The sequence below is a fragment of the Pectinophora gossypiella genome, chromosome 14 (assembly GCF_024362695.1).
Source record: "Pectinophora gossypiella chromosome 14, ilPecGoss1.1, whole genome shotgun sequence".
In the NCBI taxonomy this organism is placed as follows: Eukaryota; Metazoa; Arthropoda; class Insecta; order Lepidoptera; family Gelechiidae; genus Pectinophora; species Pectinophora gossypiella.
The window spans coordinates 9,345,616-9,371,005 of NC_065417.1; the positions used below are offsets into that span (position 1 = coordinate 9,345,616).

The 25,390-nt window shown below is 39.5% G+C and overlaps 1 protein-coding gene across 3 annotated transcripts in view; it reads left to right on the plus strand.

Moving 5' to 3' along the window:
- Positions 1-25,390, plus strand: part of LOC126372847 (zinc finger homeobox protein 4) — a 48,709-nt gene that overhangs the window by 14,026 nt on the left and 9,293 nt on the right. For all 3 annotated transcript variants that reach the window (XM_050018746.1, XM_050018747.1, XM_050018748.1), the window contains one exon: positions 19,286-22,058. In XM_050018746.1, coding sequence (XP_049874703.1) covers positions 19,322-22,058 — 2,737 coding nt within the window. In that variant the 5' untranslated portion in view covers positions 19,286-19,321. The remainder of the gene's footprint in view (positions 1-19,285; positions 22,059-25,390) is intronic.

Consider the following 25,390-nt stretch of genomic DNA (forward strand, 5'->3'; position numbering starts at 1 on the left):
AGAATCCAATTTATTTAATTTTATGACATTAGGAAGAACAATCACAAAATACTTTATTTGCATGACTAACCATTCTTTCACGGAATGATGTTTGTTTGTTGAATGTTGCTTAATATTTGGATCACATTATGTTGAATTATGTTGCTACCTATATTGCTTCTCCTTATTTTGATCAGAATAATAATGAGTGGAAAATGTAATTGTGCCTGGGTGTAAAAAGGGTCATCATTTACACCCAAAAACTATGATGAAAGATGCATAATATGTCTATTATATCTATGAAATTAGAAGTTTAAACGAAGGAAAATCTGCACAGCGCTATCTACGTTGTTTTTGAGGAATGTAGCATAGAAAGGTTCTCATTAGCAAACTTTAATTGTTAACCTTTTTAGAGCGATATCTTCAAGAGGAAACTTCAGGTGACTGTTACGATACAAGTGGATATATCTCAAGCATCTGACTCACCTACTAACCAGCTGGTACAACATACAAAGTGCCACTTAGCACATTGTTTATCTAGATCTATAACTGCGCCTAACTTCTTAATTATACCAGGTTAATTATAAACCGACTTAGAATTCCCGTTGGCCATGAAGCTTTCGTTTCATTACTACATACCGAACTAATAATCAACTATAATAAATAATATAGCCACCGTAATCAAGTAGAAAATTAATTAAAAGTAGATTCGATTGAATTCAGTGTTGCCACATCGTTTATGGGCAGAATGTGTCGAGTAACGGTGTAAGATGGTCCCCTACCGGTTTTACACCAACCTCTCATTATCGCGTCCGTCAAACTCATTTGTCGAAACTCACATGCACGAGATTTATTTATAAGACGTTTAATTCAATGTAAAGCCTATTTGAGTACAAGATAAAACGATGAGGCAGTATAAACTAGTTAGATTCGAAATGTTATCTTGGTCAGAACATGTGTGTTTATTCGATTTTTACATGATTAACAAGTAATTTACCTTTGTATGAATCAGAAAAAATGGCGACGATAATGGTTTAGCTAATTAATAATCTGTCCAACTTAAATTATTTTTTAGTATTTATCAATCATTTTTACAGAAAACTTGAGAATAAAATCTTCGATTATAAGCGAAGAGAAGGCAAAAAAAAAAACAGAATGAATCTTTTAATGAATCAGAATTATTTGATCTCTTACATAAGATTTCGATCACAAAGATCTACTTCTCTTACTTTAAAGGGCTTTTCCAAAGTCCAATGTAACCAGATAGTAAATATTCATGGATTGCGTTAAAATCGAGACGGAAATCTATCAAAGTAATAGTTTGACCTTTAGATGTAGCACACTGAAATAAAAGGATGTATTAGCAAGGTTTCTTACGATCTGACATTTGATAAGCGCGTTACAATTTCTCAGAATGAAACTTTAGCAATCGGTTTAGATTTTTTAATTATTTGTTTTGTACCTCTGAATTTCGATGGCAATGCATTTGAAACAAATAACGCGTTTAGTAATCTAGTTTCTAATATAAATATATAAGACTATCTATTTTAAACCACGGAGAGACAGAGATTCTCCACTCGTCACACCTGTTGAGCTTTAATCATCAGATTCTGGATATTGTACAAAATATCTTCCTTAAACGTATTGCATTGTATTCATGATAAATCAGTTGTAGGTATTTGCGGGAAAATAGCCACATATTTTCAATTAAAAAGTACGTATAAATTCCATCATTGTTAACATCTTTCTCAAGAGTTTCAAGTTAATGCATGGGCAAATCATTCAAATTCTAAAATATCTTTATTCAGTAGGTAACATAGTTACACTTTGAATCGTCAATTTTTACATAACGAACGTCTTATCTGCCTAAAACTACTGTAGCTTCTCACAACCTGTATAACCGGGGAAAAGAAGCGGCAAGAAAAACCTCGGCACAGGGCCCGAGACGTTCTTTAAAAAAAATAAAATGTTTATCGAAAAAGAAGTATTATCTTCTAAGCTTCGCTTCATACAAAGTTGTATCAGTAACCTTCCTTCGTTGGTGGCGATAACTGGCTACCGGTTTTACGCTCCCACTTGCCATTATCTATACGGTCCAAAATTCGATGTCACAACACGTTTTTGTGACCAACAAAAACTTTATAAATTGTCTTCATACTCTTTTGCAATCTGATAAGTAAGTAACTCATTCTTCTTTGTGTGGTTTCTAATGCCGGGGATCACTCAAATAATTAATGCCATTTATTTTGTTTTAAGATTTTTAATTCCAAATCTTGATGTGTTACCTACAATGTTTTCAATACCAATAATCTTTAGGGCTTCTTTACACACCTTCTGTTTAATTTGTCATAGTACGTGAAACTAATTAACTAGACCTATATCATTTGTAGATTCTCTTTAAACTAAGATTTCCTTCAGATTTTTTTGTAGCCAGTGTCAAAATTTCAAACTCTTACAGTGTGGTCCGGTTTGTTGATGGTTTTCTAGTCATATAAACAACAGCCGTTAGAACTATAGCAAATGTTTGGTATGCATCTGACACCTACGACACCTCACTCGACGAATCTCGTAACGAAGACCACCGCAGTAGATAAAAAGTTGTTAATCCCCCCTAGTGACTCATGTTTGAAATCTTTGATATTTCCTCTTACATGGCTAGAATTCAAAATTATAAAAGTATGCAAAAACTAACAATATTCGTAACGACTAAATTGGAAACAGGTCAAAGCCTGATTTAAAAAAAAGATATTTTATTTGATATTCGATTCAATATTAAAGACTAAACAAGTTGTTCTATGCCCTGAAGTACCTACTTAAAGTAGTATTTTTGGCCCTGATCAATAAAGACAGCATACAAGTCGTTAACCTATTAAACAAAAAGGTGTACGTTTATAGGCAGGCCATGCACGGCCATAAACCATGTCCACGTGTGCTCGGAATAATTACGGTTGTGATGCCGGAGTTATAAGTACCTAAGTGGTTCCGACGAGGCTGAATCACGACTGCGCTGACGCAACGCAACCGCCACTGTGGCCAGCGCGCTCCGCAAAAACTGTCTCACTCTAATACCTCCACTAGGTGTGCCTTAGCACCGCTAATATTATAATTTAACACAATAATTCATAATCCTAACTACTCCGCAAATTCTTAGCAAGAGCCAGGGGGCCTATTACCAACCGGCCAAAGTCATTAAACTCGACCCATGCTGCTGTTATTCAAAAGCCAATTAATTAAGAGGAATATTTCGAATTTCATAATATTTTCTCTCAAACTTGTTTTGATGTAAACTATCTAATATAAGTCATATTCAATCAAAATAATTTCCATCAGGTGTCTTATTACAGAAACACGCCCAAAAATATTAAAATAACTGCCGTTTATTAGGTTGGTGCGGATTAAAATCCAGTAGCGATTCGAGTCGACGCGCTCATCCATCTAAACATTCGGAATCGTCCGACGGAAATATCACGCGGTGATATATTATTTACGACCTTTAAAACACTTAAAAATACCAAACTCCATTTCCATTCATAAGTCGAACCGAAACGAACTCTTTCCAACGCACGAGCGATACTCATAAAACCTGTTTAGATTTTGATAATTTTATTAACGATCGAATGCATGGAACGCCGGTGCGTGGAACTCCTAAAGTCTCATATATTACGGCTTTAACACAAATTATACTAGTTTAGAGCCACAACATAGGCCGTGCGTGGGTGTCTTTAATGTTAAAATGTGTCATTTGTAATTATACGATCCAGAGAATTTTAATGTTCTCGAATCTAGTCTTCTTTATTACAATAGGTGCCATTCGAAACTGGATCTATCGAACCTATTGTGTCACAATATTATTTTATTTAATGACTTTAATATTATCGACTGTGATGTATTTTATTTGCGAGTGTAGGAATGTGGAACGCTTTGTTCACTTCGGACCGAATACAAGCGTATGAAAAAGGAAAATATTGAGAAACACAATACAGTATTACGAGGTTCCTTCAAGTTTGACAATTAGCGTTGTGACGATACGCACCAAAGATTCCCGGCTGCACACTGTAATTACTGTTGTCCATTCACTTTACATCATTACCGAGATTTCTACATCTTCTTTTATGTCTCACATTTGTAGCCGAGTCGTCGCAGTGTGTGGCGTAAATAATTTCTTCTACATGTCCCAGCGTTCATTAGGGGCACATTGTCTATCTTGAACCGATTTTAATGGCGTTACCTTCAAAATTTTATTACGACAATTTGGTGCAATTACGACGATATAAATTAGACTCACATGGTAGAATTCAATTTTGTCCCGAGTTAATAGTCGAGTAAATTACTGTTGACATTAAATTCATCTTGATTTTCTCTGTGTACCTACACCTAAACGTGCTTCGGATTTTCAATCTCAATATTTTTATATACTTACAACGTCCTGTATCTATAAGCAGTTTTAGATGTACATATTATGTGTATTAAATTGATACTGTTAACTTCAACCACCAACTACCTTTTTGTATAAAGTAACTTAATTCCAAAGCTTTATCTTGTTTGTGGAGTTGAACATGTACAAGCTTGTCCTTGGATGCAAAGAAGTGCTAAACAGAACATCACAATTACAATCTCAAAGTACCTCACAGCATTAGTATCCACTTATGCAACAACAGTTTCTACAAGTGATCCGCTAATCATCCGCTTCTTTGATCTTTAGAAACGTTAACTCTTCAAATTCTTAGCACAAACACAAGACTGAAGCTGTTTGTTGCTACACAGCGAATCAATTGAACAAACTGCTTTCGGACATTAATAGAAAGAAAACGATCCAATGCTTGCGTCAGGCAGATTAATTAAACTTCTTACGACCAAGTACGCACTTCCATTTAAGTCTCGTCGGAGTAAAGTACTTTAATTAGTAGTTTTCCATTTGTCGGACACCTGGTAAAAGCTATTTGACTTATTACCTGACTGTCGTCAGACAACTCGTCCTGATTGCCAATTTGAACCTTAACACTCTTAAATAGAGTTTGAATTAGTTAGCACTAGTGAAGTATTCGAGCGGTTTTATGGAGACGGGTTAGGTTTTCAGGACAATCCTATTGGTCGGAGTGTTAACGCTGCAATCACGAGTGGTACATTTTCAAATAGTTGTAGACATCATTTGATAGTCTTTACGTCGCTGCTGACTTGTGAATTTACTTAAATTATTTGTCTTTGCGTGTTCATGCTAATTTATTTTTTAGCTTTTAACAGTTTCATCATGTTGTTTAAATATCACGAATTTAGTTACCTACTAAGTATCTTTTCATATTATTCTTCCCTGTTCTCTTTTACGTTCATCCTTGTGCTAATTCTTTAAAACAACTTTGGAATTTTAACCTAGGCGAAGGCCCATTCGAAGATAACAAAGTCAAAATAGTTTCACATTAAATCAAATACGTTGCTCTGTCGGCTGTTGAATACTCGGAAAACGAGCAGGACAAATGTAGGACCATCCTTCATATTTGACGTCGCATCGCTTGGACATAATATCATCCATTTAGCGACCCCCGTACTATTATTGTCAACCACGGCTCGAACGAGTCATTAATGTAAAGTCCAATCAATTATTACAGTTTGAATGCCGCCTGTCTCTTGCCATTTTAACAGGTACCTATCCATCATCGTGTCGGACAATTATCGACTTTCTACAAATTGAAAAGGAATTGTAGTTTCTCTGTAAACAGTTTCGCAAATAACCTCTTGTTTCGGTTGACGTGGCACCTGGTTTCTTGTCCACATTTTCGGTGTCGTCTCTAATACTGATAATTAAATTTTGAGAAAAAGGCGCGTCCACTTAATAAGTGTGACACGAAGCGCCGCGTTTTGTCGTAACATAGCGAACAATTAGCATCATAACTTGTTAATGATACAAATTTGATTTCTCGAGGCGTTTGTAACGAATATGGTGGTCATTACTTAACGAACTTATTTCAACACTATTCGGAAAAATTGGACAACAAAAATATTCTGATAAGTACTAAAGAAAAAATCGGCTTAAACTAGACTATGGATACACAGTATTATATGATAAAACCTTTTGAAAATAAACAAACGAGTTGTCACGCTCTGTCGTTGCTTGCTATCAATAACCCCACCCATAGAAAATGTAAAGTATTCAATAACGGTAAAACTAATTATAGTTTCGGTAACGAATTGAGCCACTCACGACATAGCTACTATGTAAGTGGACGATAGAAATACGCAAAAAATGAGTCGTGAGGTGAACACATTAAAATCCATCCAAAATAAATGGAACGAAAAAAGATAATGTGGCAAAGTGACAAACAGAGCTGCTATTGACAACGTTTTTCTTAGGAAATAAGCAGTAAAAGCTGATTGAACGCGAGTTGAGAAACTTAATTGCATATTCTTTCATTTTCAGAACAAAATTGGTTTTTGATTCCTTTAGAATTACTTACCTTAGAAATTTCACCACATTCTTGAAATAAACAGAGACCGAGTACTGTATCGTTTTCCCTTACCTACCTCAGTGGAACTATAAATGTTCAACAATGTAGGGCGATTCAATTTTGGTCTTGCGAAGTATAACGTGACCGCATAGGGCTCCATACAGTCAAACACTTCATTTGGAACTAATATAGCTCATAGTTGTACGACATAAGGTACATCAACATAAGAACATCGTATCACAGCTTACGGTCTCCATTATCTACTCTAACGACAAAAATTGTGATCTCATTTACTCTCGTCGGTGCCAACAAATCGTGAAAGGCAATTTCATAGTGCATTTGCATTTTGACACGCCTTACAAGCACTTTACCCTTTCCACCTTTATTGTTTTTTGTCGATGATTTAGTTGGAGCCTCCTCCTAATACCAAATACCTTCAGTAAATTAAATATAGTAGGTACATTCGATTCATCTCACAATTCGATATCTGTTCTATCTAATCTTGTTTGCTTGATAATACAAACAACAGCCTTTATCTTTTTTAGAGTTTAATGTTGAGACTGAGCATTGTTAATCGCAAAGTTGATATATGGATTTGAGCAGATGTTACTTTCAATAATCGCAACATTATGAAATATCCCAATTAGTTCCAAATGCGACATCTCTTCACACATGTGACATCATCACTATTTTGTCTTATTGTTAACGGCAAATATGAAACCACACAATTTGGGGAATTTGTTATAATCCGTGCCAGCTCCATTGTAATGCATTGTTGCGCGGGTATACGCGGGGATAAATCTGTAGGGGAGAGAACTTTCCGTGAATACAATAATTTACGAATTCCCAAAAACATTGATTGATTTTAAATCATATTCGCAAACATCGGGGAATCGGGTCTGGACGAGCAATTGGACGGAACACGTGTGGAATGCGTGCGCATCAATACGGTCATTAAAGTACACCGTGAATAAATTAAGGCGCGGTCATACGGTACAGGTGAAGCGGACGCTTCAGGCGAGTGGGCTGGGAGTCGCAGCTCGTCGCGGAGTCGCGTTGGAGCGAAGCGGGCGAGTTATTAATAATCCGCGTTCACGGGTCGCACGAGCGCCGAGCGCGGCGAGCGGCCTGCGACGACATTCCAGCGCATTGTGCTGGCCTGCTCCGCCCGCGACACTTTTGTCTATTCACACCGATAAATCACTTCCACCGACTCAATGCGAGCATTATTTACCTCTAACGACGACCTCGTCGCGCTACATCGATTAATTAGTATAACACTACAGATAAGATAGCGGGGAAAGCGATCGCTTTCAATTTCCTCTCGAGGGGCACTCGGCGTAAAGTGTGCGTTAAGTGCGGACAATCGGAGATAAAACGTGCGAGACGAGACTCACCCTTAATCCGGTGATCGAAGATTGCGAGAAAACGTTTTGTCGTAGGGTGGTACGGTCGAGCTGGTCGCATTGTCTGCTGCTCTAATTTGATTGCCCACACGTACTGCCTGCGTGACGTGGGCGAGCGGACGTTGCGTGGATCCCTAATTAAACCTATGAGATGCTAATGGGACTCATTCATCGCGAGGTCAGATTGCTTCTCTATCGTTGCAATGACACGGCCTTTATTGCTGATCTACATAAACATGCATTCTTTAAATGATAATATCTACTTTACATAGTTGGCGTTAAATTGGGTTGATTGAAAGTCATCAATAATGAACTAAGATATCATGTAGGTTAGTGTGTGTGTTTTATTGAATTAACCGTTTGTAGCCGCGCCACACGCGAGTTGCCCAGACGCAATGTCGTACGCAGTCTATATTGCCAGTGTTTCAATTGATTCTAATGCGAATGTGATCTGAACAACTGTGATTCGAGACAGAAACATCGCCTTCATTAGTTAGATGTTCACAATGGTCATTCCTCTCTGACCTCACCAAGAGACAATCTTTGTACAAGTTTCTGAGAAACTGCAACAGCATTATAAAGGTACAAATCGCCCGGGGGCTAGTACTATCTATGGCATCGGCCTGGTTAATACGCTTATTAAGTTATGGCAAAAACCGAGTCGGCTCGTTCGTTTAGCTTTAGGGAGTAATTAGCAGAATGAGCCTTATCGGCGGATCTAATCACTGCCTCTAATTATTGGTTGTGGACCACACTCGTACGTGCCCTTCATGCTTTGCTTTTGCGCAGAGATTTAATACTGAGAGAAAAATGTAATCAGTTTAATCAATGCACGAAACATTACTCGTGTAATGAATTGAAGGAATTACATCGATTCATTGACGTGGAGATTTATTTTCTGGTGAGCTCTAAGTCAAATTACAAAAGTATAATTTTCTAAAACATGTTTTTTTTTTATCACAATGAAAGATTAAATGCGAAGTCATTAAAGCAAATTTACTAATATATTGATTCTTAAATAAAATATGCCATTGTTGTTGATATGTAGGTATATAATGTAGAATGAAATAAATCGTATTGGAATATCGGTTTTCTACACTTATTGATTAGCGAACAAAAATTGGTTAACAAACAGAGCATGTGACCGGCGCGCCCCGCCCGCATCGGTAACGACCAGCTTTGCATATCAATACCTATTTTAATATCGACATGCATCATTTCATTTAATTGCATTTCCTGAATGGACTGTACCGATTATTCCTCATTTTGTCAATTTAAATAGTCCAACCGTCCACCACATTGTCTGCTAAATATTCATAATTATAATCAGCGAACATGTTGCATGTCAATTAATGTTATGCTGGTCCATAATTGACGTAAAAACTATTTCAATTATGCAATTAAATAATGGCGGAGGTTCACCTTATATGCTGCAATCAGGTTCAAACTCTTGCTGGAGTGACTACCAAAAGTAGCAACAGTTTTTGTACGTTGTCGCCACCCGAACGGGTTTGCCCAGCAATTTGTTGGAATTTTGAATTGATATCAAAATAACATTGCAAAAGTTGCTATCAGGATCGATGCCTTAATTACACAGGCGTAGTGACAAAAAGTTTTGACCTGGTTTCCACGCGTCCCTCGTGTAATTAATAGTCTCACCGACATGACCAAACGGGGAATTGTATAGACTGGATCAGAATCTGTCGCCTAACATGGAACTGTACCTAGGCTGAAGTAGATTGACTTAAGTCGATAAGCTGACGCGTCCATACTTCATCAGGTTCTGGCATTCGACCTGTGAATATTAAGCAAAACCAATAAGGAATTATTAAATACGTGAAACTTGAGCCAGCATTTTAAGCCATAATAAAAGTTGATTCCATCTTTGCACATTTTGTCCCCTCAAAAGGAACCACCAACCGTTGCTGGAATCTGTTCAAAAGTGTTAAATCGGTTAATATAATGATGATGGATGCCGTCCCAACCAAACAGCCCGCAGCGGGGGTGTTTTACCCCACTATACAAATAAAATATTTTTATTATTAACCAGTTTTCTTTCCTTTTCGCACCCACACTAACACCCAATCAAGCTGCACCCGTCACACAATTTAATCGAAATCATATTTCTGTTTTGTCATTATAGTATCACGTTTAGAGAGTTCCTCTCTTTTGTCCCGGTTTTCGAATCGATGGTTTCTTGTTTCCAAAGGTGCTTTGGGTTTTGTTCTTTTTTAATAAGTCACCGTGGTATTGAAACACGAGCCCTTCAGAGGTAAAGCATTTAACCTTTTACATTTTTGTAACCATTGAGTGCCAAATCGAGCCTTCTGTCTTAATATGTCCGCTGCCGTGTATTGCGAGGTAGCGGAATGTGAACTTATTAACAATTTTTTTGTTTTTGTTTGCCGTAGCTGCTTCCTATGAATGAATCCGCCGACTCCCATAAAAAGGTGCAACCGTGTCAAAATCCGACAATATTGTTTAAAACCTAAGACAGACGCATATGAGTTCCTTTCATCATCAGAGGCTTACCTGTGGGGGCTCACAAAAAACACCGCAGGTAGCCCATTTGTTTGTTATTAATTCTCGCGTCGAATCTCGTTTTTTTTCACCATCTACCATTTTAATACTGTGAGAATATTAATTATAATTATAAACGGAGCTCGTCGCGTTCGTTAAGGTGCGCAGGGTCCCAAAGTTTTGGTTTTCTAAATTTAAATCTGATCATTTATCATGCGACAATGTCGGTGTTATCTCGATTCTTATTTTTAATTTATTATTTTGGTCCACTGCACTTAAATCACGAGTGTTCATCGTGAGTTACAACTGTTCTCAAGCTTTTGTTATGGACGACTATTCTCAAAATAATATTACATTTTCAATAATAAGTCTATAACTACACACATCTCTGAATCTTATTTCCTTAACAACTCTATAAATAGAAGCGATTTAGGAAGAAGATGTAACGGACACACATGCATAGTCTTTTATCAGAATTAGCGTCACTCTCACCTCTTACGAAACGCTGCAAATGTTCATTCTGTCTTGTAACTGCTTTAGCATAAGCAACATGTATATTTGAACGTTGAATAAAAAGGTTACGGTAAGTGCCCCGGCGCCGTGGCCGCGTCGCCTGGCAAATTATCAGGGACCGCCTGCGCACGCTTTCTGCACACAGTAACAGATGGTAAAAATCATACTTAGCTACCAGTAGGTGATCCAAGCTATAATAACATTCTACCTATATTATAACTTTTACCAACATTTGAGGAGTTTCCAAACCCTCAACACTTTACGACGTGTCTTTTCGTTGCATGGTTTTCGAATGATTCTAAGTTTTGTGCACTTTGTCAATTTCATAGTTGGCTTCAATAGGCAGTAACATGTCTTTCTGAGTGGCACCAAATACATGCAGAGGCCTTGTTTTGTTTTATTTATCCAGGTCACAGTTACCTAAGGCCCGTCAGCCGGCGCCACGAAAACGGTGCATGGTGGTGCATCGATAGAGCCCACATACAAACCGCTTTATGTCACACACTCCGTATGTGTACTAACCGGATACATATAAACTCTCCTTTCGACAGCATTTCATAATCAATTGGAATATCTAAAACCTACTTTACCTTGGCTACGACTAGAATGTAGAGCACACTTTTAACCTTTAGGACCTATTTTGCAGACATTATCGTGATCGTGACAGAACGAAATTGAAGAAACTATTGTCATCCTTGACTTATGCTCCATTTTAAACAATACCTATTTATGTGGTTTGGAGTTTAGAAAGTATGGTTTAGCGATTGCCGCTATAGTGTGTTGGTACTTCGAAGAGGTGTGGTAAGGCAAGGGGTCACCATTAGCTGCTGGGCTAATATATCACGATCTGAACATTAGCCGTCTATCGCCCCCCGTTTAGTCGCGAATTGTCTGTGGAAAGCACCTATTGTGACCGGTGAAATTTATTTTCCTCGCGCCGTGGGAATGAAGCAATTATCTTTGGTCGTTAGATTGAGATATCGGTTCGAATTTGGTGGTCTTTGTCAAGAAAATGTGCCAACGAACTGGCGTTTTATAAAACTTTACAGGTACTAAAATTTGACGGTCATAATTCAGTAGTATCAGCCTCAAATCTCGAACGTAACGCTCTTGTGTCTATGATCTGTGAATACAAAGAAAAGTCTTGAAAGTCAAGTAAATAAATAAAAGATGGCGGATAGTACACGCGATACTTCTCAAATTGAATATTAGATTGAAATTACGCGCTCGGGCGGCTCTCTCCTCCGCCTTTTGTTACGCGAATGATACATAAAGCGCGCGCGCATACAAACATAGCAATAAGAATTTTAAATTAGCATTCTTTTTGTGTTCCACGCCACCCCATTCTACCCGCGCACCCCATCGTCTTAATAATATGGAGAAATTGAGTTGTTATACACCCTTTTCGGAGGAGGCGCGGGTGCAACGGCACACCTCTCAGAGAAGCCTTTTTGTAATTGAATTTAGATATTCTTTCCCCGGATATAACGACGGGGAGGCAGGGCCCGCTAGTTCCGCGAATGGAATACCTACATGTAAATGTGCTGATATGAAATTCTCGTGTCGTGGTTGTTATGGTGTCGTATGTTATTATTGCTGATGTTATTCCATTTTGCCTGCAACCCGTTTAGGAGTTACACAATTTTCGTTTCATAAGCGATAGTGAAGCTGTGTAATACTTTTATCAGCTTTTGTAGTTTAACGGTTCTACTTCGAATCCTTAGATAAAGGAACGGCTAGAAGTAATGAAAGGCGTAGTAGGCGAAGCAAAATTAATTAACCAACTTCATAACTGTTTAATCAAAGTGCGATATCCTTGATTGATTTCGAATACGTTCAGATTTGATTCGCAATGCTTCAGCCGAAATAGGTTCTATTAATTCGATCAACCTTCCGAGAAGCAGCGATGGCATGATGCTGGTATGTAATTACAGAACGCCATTAACATCGGCCGTGTACAAACATGGCGGCTGATTGTGGGTTTCGTTTTAATTGCGCACACGCATCCCGATACCGAGTTAGAGCTCTCACACTGATTTGAACCTCCAAACTATGGTGGAAATCGTGAGAACTTTAATTACTTATTGATTTTTCGAGCACTGATAATTAAGGTAATTAGACCAGGTACCTATATACTCGGCATCAAACCTAGAACGAATTAAAACAATGGTTTTTCTCCCATGTTTTATCTCTTTTTTGTGTCTGAAACGGTGTTAGATAAAACAAAAGCGATGTCCAAATATAATGTGCATGATTTTACAAATCACAAAAATTATATGGTAACTCATAAACCTACCAAATCATCGTCCATTCAAATTCTGTGGTCGACGTCGTTGTTAAAGTTCCCACAATTGAAACTCTCACCCCATTCCCATCCTAAAATGACATTAAATAATAGTTAAAGTAAGCTAATTTTACAGCCGCCAGTGAACATAAAGTGACCTCCCGTGCAAGTAGAATTCGACTCGACCATTAAGGCGTCAACACATTACGCGACACGACTGAAACTTTTTTAATGCCCTCCAGGTAATTGTTCCGACATTACGATTCGTCGTCACCAGTAATTATCGGGCGACAGCAGCCTCGATGGGAACGAGAAAGTTCGTGGTTTTGTACACGTAAATGTACACAATTAAGTAACTCCATCATTGAGCTTTACTTTAGACAAAGAGATTAAAGGGGCGAGAGTCTGATGTGACTCGCTTTTAGAGGTTCCGAATTATAGTTAAACTCGAAAATATAACAACCATTCAAATTAACATTAATGACACATTTCTCGAGAACGTTAAATCGACGTCACGCTCATCGCTGAGAAATAAGATTAAAACTAATTCGAGGTCTTCCAAATTATAGACGTAACAGCGGCGGATGTCGCCGCAGCGGCAGCGGCGCCGGCGCAGCGAAACCGCACGTCATTGTTTTTTGTGTTGCGGCCGCAGCCCGAGGCGCCTTCCGATCCGATCCGACCCCGGCCGCTAATTAATTATTTCACGTGTATCGATCATTAATTACGATCGCCCGATACCATCCACCCGTTATCTTCTTAATGACGACGGCCAGCAATTTGTCGATCGTAATTATCTTACAAATCACACGCACAAAAACGAATAATGATTTAAAATTTTAACACGATCGAGGCATTACCCCGTGTACACATTAATAGCAGAAAGCATCGAGATCGAATCAATCTTAATCTCGTACAGAAACGTAATCCAGATTTATTTATGACGGAGCAGAGCGCGTGTGCTATTATGCTCGTCTGCGGCAATTTGCCTCGGAAATTGTCTTAATCGGCCGCTCAAGGGACTATTTATGTATAATTATTTCCAAATTCGACGCTCCGTTTGATGCCTTTCCGCTCTCTTTGAGGTGGTTCGACAAAAAAGTCATCTGTTGCAACAATTAAGCTGAGAAAAAATAGAAATAAGTATCGAAGGGTCCGCAATAATTACAGGCGCAAATTGACGGTTCCTAAGAGGAGCATCGGGCGAGTGGCGCCTGTAGGGTACCTGCTTCACGCGACCACCGTCCTCCGCTCCACCTTCAAGACAAAGGATTGGACTTCATTCTGTCATTAGTTGACATAAGGATTCCTCGTGTCATGAACTTCTTATGTTCCAATCCGTTCAACCTTTTAAATCAACAACTTCTAATGTTCCAATTGGAAAATAACAGTAGCATAACTATCAATAACTTCAATAGCACAAGCCGACTAGCGTGTAATATAATTATACTTAAAGCCAAATAACATCTACTTTATACACCAATCTTCGAGTTCAATTCACAAGCACTGGTACCTTTTTATAAATCTCGTTATTCATTCCGACTTCACCGTTTTGAGGTAGTTGGGCTGAGGTAATTAAATTCCCAAATTAATAGGAAAGCAGAATGTTAGTACGTTAATGAATCAAGTTTCGTGTTTCATACCTCAAGAGAGCTTTGTAATTACTAACATACTTGTGTGGTTTGTGAATTCGCACTGTCACTAATTATCGCGTCAAATGAAAATGGTTTTAATTGTAGCTTTCTCTTTGAAATTGCTGTCGCGGCGTGAAGATTGATTAAACGCAAATACTCTTTCTTTTTACGTCTAGAAATAAGGATGTTTTTATTTATCAAGTTCAATTTACATAAATATTATTTTCTTTTATAGATTAACCTTTCAATAGGCGAAAATAACCTTTATGATCAACTTCAATCCTAGTAGAAAGCCTCTGAAAAAAAAAACAAGGATTGTAGATTTCTTCATCCTCATACACTTTTATCAAAATGGTAGACTTGGCGAGGCTCGTGTCGAACACGGCTATTACTGTAACGCGTCTGCAACCTGCGCAGAAGCAGCAAAAAGAGGCATTCCCATCATCCGAGTTCAGAACCATTACCATTAATGAAGGTTTAAAGTTAAACCCTAACGGTGGACATTGTCAGACGCGATCCTTACCATGTAGTAGCCGGAGTCCAGCCGGCGTTCCCACGTCTAACGAGACTACCTCCATTACGTACAACATTTTACATACATTCCCTCCACTTATTATCAATGTATTAAGTAAATCGTTCTCTCAGACTTCGCTCAATTTTATTTCCATTAATCGCTTTTCGACATTTTCGGTTCGAGCCTGACAACGCCGGCTTAATACCTTATTTATTGTAATTCCTCGCGCCGACTTAGTAGATGTTGTTTAATGCGCTTTTACGATGTTTTCGTGAAGAAAGCTGGCTGGGGGTAATTATTTAGCAGTGTTCTGCGGTTTCGTGGGGCGAAGCGGCCGGCGAGTTAATGAGGGCCCCAGTAATAACCACCGATTATTAATATGGACGTAGTTTACCACGGCTCTCGTTACCGACTCATCCGCCAGGCTCCGCTGTTTGCTTTGCACTCCACTCGACGCATTCGCCAATCCTTTCACATACTTCACATGCAAGGGCTACCATTCACACTTAAAATATTTAATCAATATTTCATCATTATAATACTCGATAAGCTCGCCGCATAATCAATACAATTCTCAAGTTAGTTCATTTAAGTTCCCCCACTTCTATAAAACGAATAAAATCAATTCAATTTTCTATCAATTACCGCTAGTCACAGTCGCAGCTAAGTGGTTTGCCCTGTGGATGTCACAGTTTCTAACCAGTAAAATTTCTTATTGGAAAGTGATCCATGTCTCACGAACTCCCATTTCGCATACGGTAATGAGTATACTGATTGACTTTGCATGCTGTTGCTGTTGATAATTATAGGATTTCTCGCTTAAGAAATTGTTTTGAAATGTACTATACCATTCTTAATTTCACTTCCATTGAAGTCTTCGATGACGGAGACTTTTGACTCTTCGAAAAATTTGCCGATTGACTTTCTCCCTAAATAAACAAGTAGGATTAGCCGGTGATCATGCAGATTACCGATCATAAATTGGACATTGACAAAAACTCTATTGAAACCGATCAATAACATTGTGGGAACCTCATTAATGGATTGAAAAGCGCGCATCTTCATTATGACGGACTTGGTAACTATTGTAGACGCGAACTGTGATGCGGGCAGGGTATATGTGTGAGTGCGAACCATGCGCTTGTGTGTATACTCAACCAAATACGCGCAGGCAAATCACGTCGGTGTGCTGGCCACACACACACACATCCAATTATTTCCGCCGTAGTTTTCTCACGCTCACACACTCATGTGTAGTAATTTGCACTCGAACGTAACTACACATTAATGTTTGTTTGTGTGCGAGTTTATCGGAAATTAGTTCTGCTGCAAGCATCGGGGTATTGGTGGAAATTGACAACACTGATTGTAACGATGAGAATCCGCGCACGTGTGCCCACATTAAACATTTACCTCATTGAGTACCACTTTAGAACACTTTGCAAAACAGAAATTACAGTTGCATCAATTCATGCCTTATGATTTAGCATTTGTTTCATTTTAATGACACACTTCGGCGTCAATGACTGTGTTGGACTCATATTTTATTAAAATAAAATTTGCTTTGATTAGTAACTAGAAATGGTATTGAATAGTATATTAACTGAATAACTGTTTATCGTATCTCATACATCTAAGTGTAGACCATTTGGAGAATATCAAACAACACTGGAGAAAATCTGTTAACCTGTTAAATACAGAATAAAAATAAAGCTATGCAAATTGTAGCATTACAGACCGTTCACCTCGAGTCTAATTACCAGCTCTTTGCATAATATCCATACACATTAGCACTGCGAAATGATCTACAAATTGCTGTAGCGAGAAAAACCACAATAATTACAGGAGATGTAATTAATGTTTTTTACTGTGACACTACTGAGGAGTATGTCGCGTCGAATAACTATTTACATAAAGTGGCTTCAAATAAGAAAACTACTCTAACTCAGAACAGTGTGTTAATAGATGATGTAGTGACTAAGATTGTGAAGGAAACGTTACGATTTTTTGGACACGTGGTGCGAATGAAAGATAATAGGATTACGAAGGGTTGTTGGTACGAGTAGCAGAAGACGTAGAAGGACGTACATTGACCAAATTGGGGATATCTTTAAAACGTACGATCTCCTCTGAACCGACGCGTGAATGAAACGATGGATGAATGTGGACGAAGCAAGAGAAGTTTGTCAGAATCGAAACGAATGGAATTCTATAGTTTATACATGAATTTATGTACTCCAACGCCGATTAATCTAAGACTTATGACCAACATGCCTAGTATAAGTAATATTTTTCCATTGTGAAATCCAAGTGGAATCTAAAGTGGTGATGGGATATTTTTATTATGTAACAATGTGTGATTCATTGACGATAACAATCAAAGTGTTTTTCTCAACATTTTTAAGATAGATATTATAAGGTCAGATGTTTGATCGAATAATGGAAACGTGAAACAGGCGATTGCGGAGAACAAGGAAATCCTTCATACGGAATAACTGTCGTCTGGACAAATATTTACACTATCGAGCCCTCGTGTGATATAAATTATCAAATAATAAATTTCAAGGACCGTACTCGACCGTTGAAAGAGCAAACATATTTATAGGCGCGGCTTTAATACCAATTACAGAAAACCTCAAGGTCTTGATTGCTGAAAAAAGTATAAACAATTTGAATGCAAACTTTATCAAAAATCCACATCCGGTAATGCTAGAAACTGTTAATTTAGTTTTAATTTTAAATATTATCGCACTAACATCCTGCCAGTTAATCATTCATTAGTCAATGGAAGTATTAGTCAATTTCACAATCCATGAATTACACGCATTATATATGGATAAGGAAAGTCACAATCAAAAGTTTTACATGAATTTTATATTTTCTGTGATTTATTTAAATGCATTGGCAATGAGCTATAGCCATCAATTATTTTGTTCTCCGTCATCTGTCATTTTCCATCGATTAGGTATCTTGTTGTCAGCTATACAAACACATTATTCGAGTCCTCGTTAGGTATTCGTAGGGCGTATCTTTGATAACGTTGCAGATAACGGAGATGACGGCTTAATCTCATTTTTTAACAAATTTTTCTTCTAGATTACCCGTTTACGTTATCAAATTTATTTTTATCAAACTAAGCCTTAAGTGTTTCGTCGTTATTAACATCGTAGTCCTTTGGTGGAAGCAAATAAGAAACAATTTTCAGTGAAAATCTATGAGATGTTGGTACAATCTTTGTTTGTGGTGTTCCAAGTTTTCTGGTTGCTTAATTGTAAAAGTGTCAGTATTGACAGCGGTGACAGGCTGTCATGCGGATAAATTGATCGCAGTTGTTTGCGCAAACGTCTGTTAGATAAGCAACTATTACTGTGTATTTTAATTTGTTAGTATTACTCAGATATAAATACTTACCTATGGGAACCGACGTCTTATCGGAATTCTTTAAATCCACGTAAAATACCACTCCAATAAGATTATCTAACTGGATCACCTTTTGATACAGAGGTAATTTCCCCTTCAGTTCTGGTTAATTTTGTATTCTTTGATCAACATGTACCTACTTAATGAAACATTCAAATTTAACCACAGTTTTATTACCTATAGAAGTAGGAAACCTATTTAGCTTTAGAAAACAAAAAGAGTGACATAAACGGGTGCCCCACCTACTTCCGGTTGCGACGCTCAGCTCGATACAAATCTATTCAATAGTCACCTTCAACAAACTGAGTAAAACTGGTCCGTGAGAAATATTGGACATATTACGTAATTGTTTGTAAAATGGAAATCGGTTAAATTGTTTCTGTGTAGAATGCCATAAACTGCTATGTTAACCGCTTAAAATAACTTTACGCCATATCAAGAAAAAGTATTGAACCCAATCTTGCACAAGTTGCATACTTGTTTTGCCATTATATTAATAGGAAAAATAGGTACATAGAGCCTCCTTCAAAAGGTTGTGAAGGGATGATCTAAAAATACATTATCTATTGTTGCAGGAGAGCATGTGATGCCGGCCCTTGACGCCCGGCGCCATGCCCACGCCGCTGCAGCCCGGCGGCCCCGCTAGCGGCCCGCCACCGGAGCGCAAGCGGCGCCGCAAGCGCGACGACCCTCAAAACTCCGCCGCGCTCGAACCCGACGACGACGACGACGGCGAAATGAGCCCCGAGGAGGAGCCGCGCAACGTGCCCGCGGCTCCGGCGGCGCCTGCGCCTGCGCCTTCCTCCGCGCCCGCCCCCACCTCGCCCCCCGCCGCTCCTGATGCCGTCGACCTCACCTCGCGCCGAGACTCTCCGCCGCTCTCGTCAGACGTTGAACGCTTTGATGGCAAGATCGTCTACAACCCTGACGGCTCCGCGTATATCATCGAGGACCCCGAACTGTCAGAAGGAGAAACTAGCCTCTCCGACTTGCCTAAAATTGAACCCGGCTGCATAGTCGACAGCCGAGACAGCAATGTCGTCGAGAGACAACTAGACTTCCCTCAAATAGCGAGCGCTTTCTACGTATCGAGAAATCCATCACTATATGGCGCGTTATATGGAAGATTGGCGGCCGAACGAGCGAGAGCGAGACCTGATGCACCAGTGATGCACAGCTATCGAGTGTTCAGTTTTCGAGGTGGAAAAGATGCCCAGAGACCCCCATCTCCAACTGCCGAGTGTCCAGTCAGCGTACCAGTTAAACCTATCCTTATGTGTTTTATATGTAAATTGAGTTTTGGCTATGCAAAATCATTTGTGGCTCACGCCCAATCGGACCACAGCTTGTCATTAATGGATTCAGAAAGAGACGCTTTATCAAGGGAAAATGCCTCTGCAATTATTCAATGCGTAGGAAAAGATAAAGAACCACTAGTCTCATTCCTAGAACCTGTGGGTGCCGCGGCACCTCCACGTGCTTCGGCTTCAGGAAGTCCTGCTAATATATCAGAATTGTCGAGTCCATCAGTGGAGAAACGACTAGATACAATGACCCCTGATAGAGAAAGAGAAAACGAATCTATGCTTCCTAATGGATCGTGTGATGACAGAAGACCGAGCCCTCCGGCGTGGAGACCTCCTAGGTCGATGGCTGATTCATTGATGCCTCAACATTCCCTGATCTCTGTGGCGCATCCTAACACGATAAATGCGTCGGTGCAGCCACGTATTAGTCCAAATTCTTCTCCACCGTTCCAAGCCACACCACCAGCTTTTCTATCTGGAACAACGATAGGTGTTTGTCCAGATCATTTAGGAGGAAGACCATCTGGAGCTGACTGCCCGAAATGTGAACTGATTTTAAATTCGGGTCGTTTAGGTGGTCCCTTAGCCGGGATGCACAGTCGAAACTCCTGCAAAACCCTAAAATGTCCCAAATGCAACTGGCATTACAAATACCAAGAAACCTTAGAAATACATATGAAAGAGAAACATCCTGAAGCTGAGACGAGTTGTATTTATTGTATAGCTGGTCAACCGCACCCTCGGCTGGCACGAGGCGAAACATATACTTGTGGCTACAAACCATATCGGTGTGAAGTGTGCAATTACTCTACTACTACAAAGGGCAACCTTAGTATACATATGCAATCAGATAAGCATTTAAATAACATGCAAGAATTACAAAACGGCGGTAACCCTGGAGAGAGCAGTCTACCTCCAGCTCCTCAACATACTCCTCCAGGGCCACACAAGCCTCCCCTGCCGCATCACTCACCTCTAGGACAAAAACCAAAGCCTACTTTCCGCTGCGACGTTTGCAATTACGAGACCAATGTTGCGCGAAATCTAAGGATACATATGACATCTGAGAAGCATACTCATAATATGCTTGTATTGCAACAGAATGTTAAACACATGCAAACATTGTCTGCTTTACATCATAGACAACAGAGCCAACAACAGCTTGAAAGTTTATTGCATTTCCACGGAGGCGACGCTCCGCCTCCAAATCCAGAGGCAGCACTTGCTGATATGGCATATAACCAAGCTCTTATGATCCAACTTATGACAGGAGGACCAGGACCCTCCCCGCCCGAACTAGGTGCCCACCTGGACGTCGGATTGAATCCAGAAGCGATGGAACCACCGCCGGAGCCAGCAGATCCGGAACCTGAGAGGACATTCCATTGTTGCATCTGCAACTGCTTTTCGACAGACTCGTTAGAAGCGCTCGGACACCACTTAGCACAGGATCGCACTAAAATCAGAGAGCAAGAAATCTTAGCGCTAGTAGCAGGACATTACGTGTGTAAACTGTGCACTTACAAAACAAGTCTAAAAGCGAACTTCCAGCTACATTGCAAGACTGACAAGCACTTGCAGAGACTACAACACGTGAATCACGTGAAAGAGGGAGGTCCGAGAAATGAGTGGAAGTTGAAATTTTGTGCTGGAGTAGGAACAGGTGGCGCGGGTGTTGGTGGAGTGCAAGTTCGATGCTGTGCGTGTGATTACTATACCAACTCTGCACACAAGTTACAGCTACATGCGGCTGGAGCGAGACACGAGGCAGCTGCACTATTACTGAGACACTTGCGTGACTGCGCGTCGCGGATACCTCGCGAGCGCCCGCGTGTTTACCGCTGCGCTCTGTGCGGTTTCGGCGCCCCCCATCGGCTGCCGCTTTTACAGCACGTGCGCTCAGTCAAGCATTTACAAATGGAACAAATCCATCAACTTCAACGACGTTCTGAAGGCAAGGACCCGACTCCTGACGTCGCTGAGCTCTTCCAAGTCATCCCTCAGCCGCAGGAAATGCCCAGTCCTTTTGACCAACAAGAAGGTGAGCCTATTTTGTTTTTTATCTCTATAAAAAGATACAGATTAAGGAACCTCTCCACAATTAGTCTAATTAGAACATTTAACCTTCTACTTATTTTTTTTTTGACGTCATGTTTTAGGAATTATTTACATTGTCTTTTATGTTCACCAGAATAGTAATAAGGAAACTGCCTATTTGTCAGGTTGTAATTATCTAACCGTGACTGTCCTATTGTTATTGTGCGTTAACTTCCTCGAGGTATTGTCTCTGTAGCCTACACTTTAATGATCCCAGCAATATAGCAAAAACGGTTTTACTATGTTTTTATTGTCCTGTTGGTAGAGTTCGCGTGGTAAGATAGCAAAATGCGCGTGCGCAACTTCGATAAAAATGTTCATTCACTACTCGTCACTAGATGTCGCTACTCCCTACGGTTATTTTAAGTTTGAAAGCGTGAGCCAAATATTATTGTTATTTATTACTAAACACGTTTCGTAACATTTTATTCTATAAAGCGTAAAAATCCTATTAAAATTAATTCAACCAAAACCATTACCAACGTTCGTATCGATAAAGTAATACTGAGTTGACTTATGAATGTGATTTCGAAACGTCACTATCGGTTTCCAATTTAAACCGATTCGTTCCTTAATCAATTTTGTTCTGCGTTTTTTACAAAGTGAACTTCTTTTTGAGGATCGTGCTAATAAACATACAATTTGTTTAGTGTTAATTAAGTTAATATATTGAACGAGTGAGTAGGTGTATAGTTTTAGTCATCGCAAGTTATTATCGCGAGCCGCGTGACCATCAGCGTGTTCAATCCGAGAGGCAATCTCCATTTTGAGCGATGAGCATTTAGCGGGGAATTTGTAATCGCAATAATGAGATAATTACACACGGACAAAATTTAATTTAAAGCGCGCAACATTAGAACAGGTTTCTTTAATAACGTACGCCTTACACAGTGTCGCCACAGTCGGAGGCGGTCATTGGTCGGAGGCGACTCCGCCCCGCGAGCGAGGGAGACGGAAAGAAGATTTGAATTGAGAACGCGAATTTTCCATAAGTACCGCACGCGGGACAATGACTCGCATTACGTATGTGGCCGTCGCGCATTAAGGATGATTGCCCCCTTGTGATGAGGCTGCTACATCATCTTACAATGTCGCCGGCCGCAGCGACCGACGCATGTTTATGGCCTCGGTGAAATACGATAAACTCCGAGAGAAACGTGGAGGCGAAAGAAATCCGGCTTACACCATTGTGTACCTCATGTTTATGCTTATTACTTATTTTCACCTTATTGAGCACTCGCCTTAAACGATCGATTTTGATATAAGTTTTAGGTTTCGGATGGTAATAAGTCACGACAGTAAAACACAATAATGTGTGCTGACATTCCCTTAAATTCATACGTTCAATAATATTAAATTATACTATATTTATACTTACGCTTATTTCTAAGTTGTTTAAGAATCTTTTAAACGTGATTGTTGGTTCCCCGTAATTTTACACTCATCATCTTTTTCAATTAGAACCAGATTATGGAACCGGTTTCCCATTTATTCCACTCAAGCAATACAGTAGCACCCTTTAAACTTTATTTTGCTTCACCTGAATCGAGTGAAAAGAACTCATCATCATTTATAAAATCACTAAGACCATTATTATACATACAAGTTTACCTTATTCACACACACACACATCACCAGCCCATTAACGTCCCCACTGCTGGGGCACGGGCCTTCCCTATGGATGGATAGGGAGATCGGGCCTTAAACCACCACGCGGGCCCACTGCGGATTGGTGGTTATTAACGACTGCTAATGCAGCCGGGACCAACGGCTTTACGTGCCTTCCGAAGCACGGAGGAGCTCGAGATGAAAACTTTTTTTTTTTTGTGGTCACCCATCCTACCTCCTACCTTATTACTCACAAATAAATGAGAATTCACTCGGTAGGTACTTTAAACGTCTAGACCAAGTCTGCTATCAACCTGTTTTATCAAGTCGCTTTTAAACGAATTGTATCTTTTTCTATGTTAGGACATTGGAATTTAGCTTGATGTGAAACTATTTACATAAACTGAAGTCATCATTTGTTTACGGATATGCCATGGTAGATTAATCAATATTGAATTAGTAAACTTGAATTAAAAAAAAAGTTACCTATGCTAAACGAGATGGTTGGGTGCGGAACTCGCAACACCCGGGCTGACACTAAAACGTCCCAGCTCCCATTGTATCCCTGACGCCACATTGTAAAAATTCTGACCTAAATCTCGCAAAACAAAACTCAACTGCAGAATGCCTACTTTACGACGCTATAACGATGTGGTGTTTCCTTAGAAAAGACCCTTTGTCCATTGACAAAAAGCGTTGGAGATCGCATTTATGCAGACGAGGTCCCTTTACCTGACCATTGTTCTATGCTCCTACCAGACGGTGGGTCGGCGATTTTACATCATAAATAATTACATTCACTGCCCAGTCCAATCTGGAATTAGGGTCAGTTGCGCTATGATTATTATTACGGATTTACTTCTCTCCCCTTCATTAGATGTAACGGTTTTAACTGCTTAAAACTATGGAACGGGTTTCCAAACAGGGGACCGACTGGTTTCAGTGCGGTCGACTGTGAGATCATTTCCAGTTTTAATTAAGTGAAAAATCTAACCCCTGCTCACTTACTTGAATTTTGGCACAAAACAACTACATACGTTACAGAATTCACTAATCTCAAAAAATTATTCCTATTCTAAGGAAACCAATCTTTTGTTTGACAGATTTGTCTCGGATTATGGTGTTCCAATTTTTTTATCGTATCCTCTTTATGAATTCGGAGGCAGATACAATAGGCGGACGGGCTGTCAGTTGCTCATCTAATAAAGTATAATTGTAACGTGCATTAACGAACGGCTCCCCATATCGGCCGTTTCTTTCACCTTCCTTATTTGAGCGTAAACAATGAAGGCCAGCTTCTTTCACACGCTGCCGCGGACTTATCCCTTGGTCAAATAATAATTGCACTCTCACATATCTTCCATACGGTCGTCCCGCTCGCACTTACCGCCACATACGTCGCCTCTACCGAATGCATACATTTGATCCGACGCGAAACGAAATATTCGAAACCTTTTGTAATAATGAACAATGATTGTTTGCTCGTCCTGTATCTTCTTTGTGTGCAAAATTACAATATACTTGTTACGTTAGCGTTAATACCTGCGAATGTGTGCGTACGGGATGGATAGAGCGATACCTTTGTCTTGCCGGGACGTCGCAAACAAAACGAATCCTACTAATAATATAAAAGAGAAGAATTTTATTTTTAACTTCAATTCAGAAAAG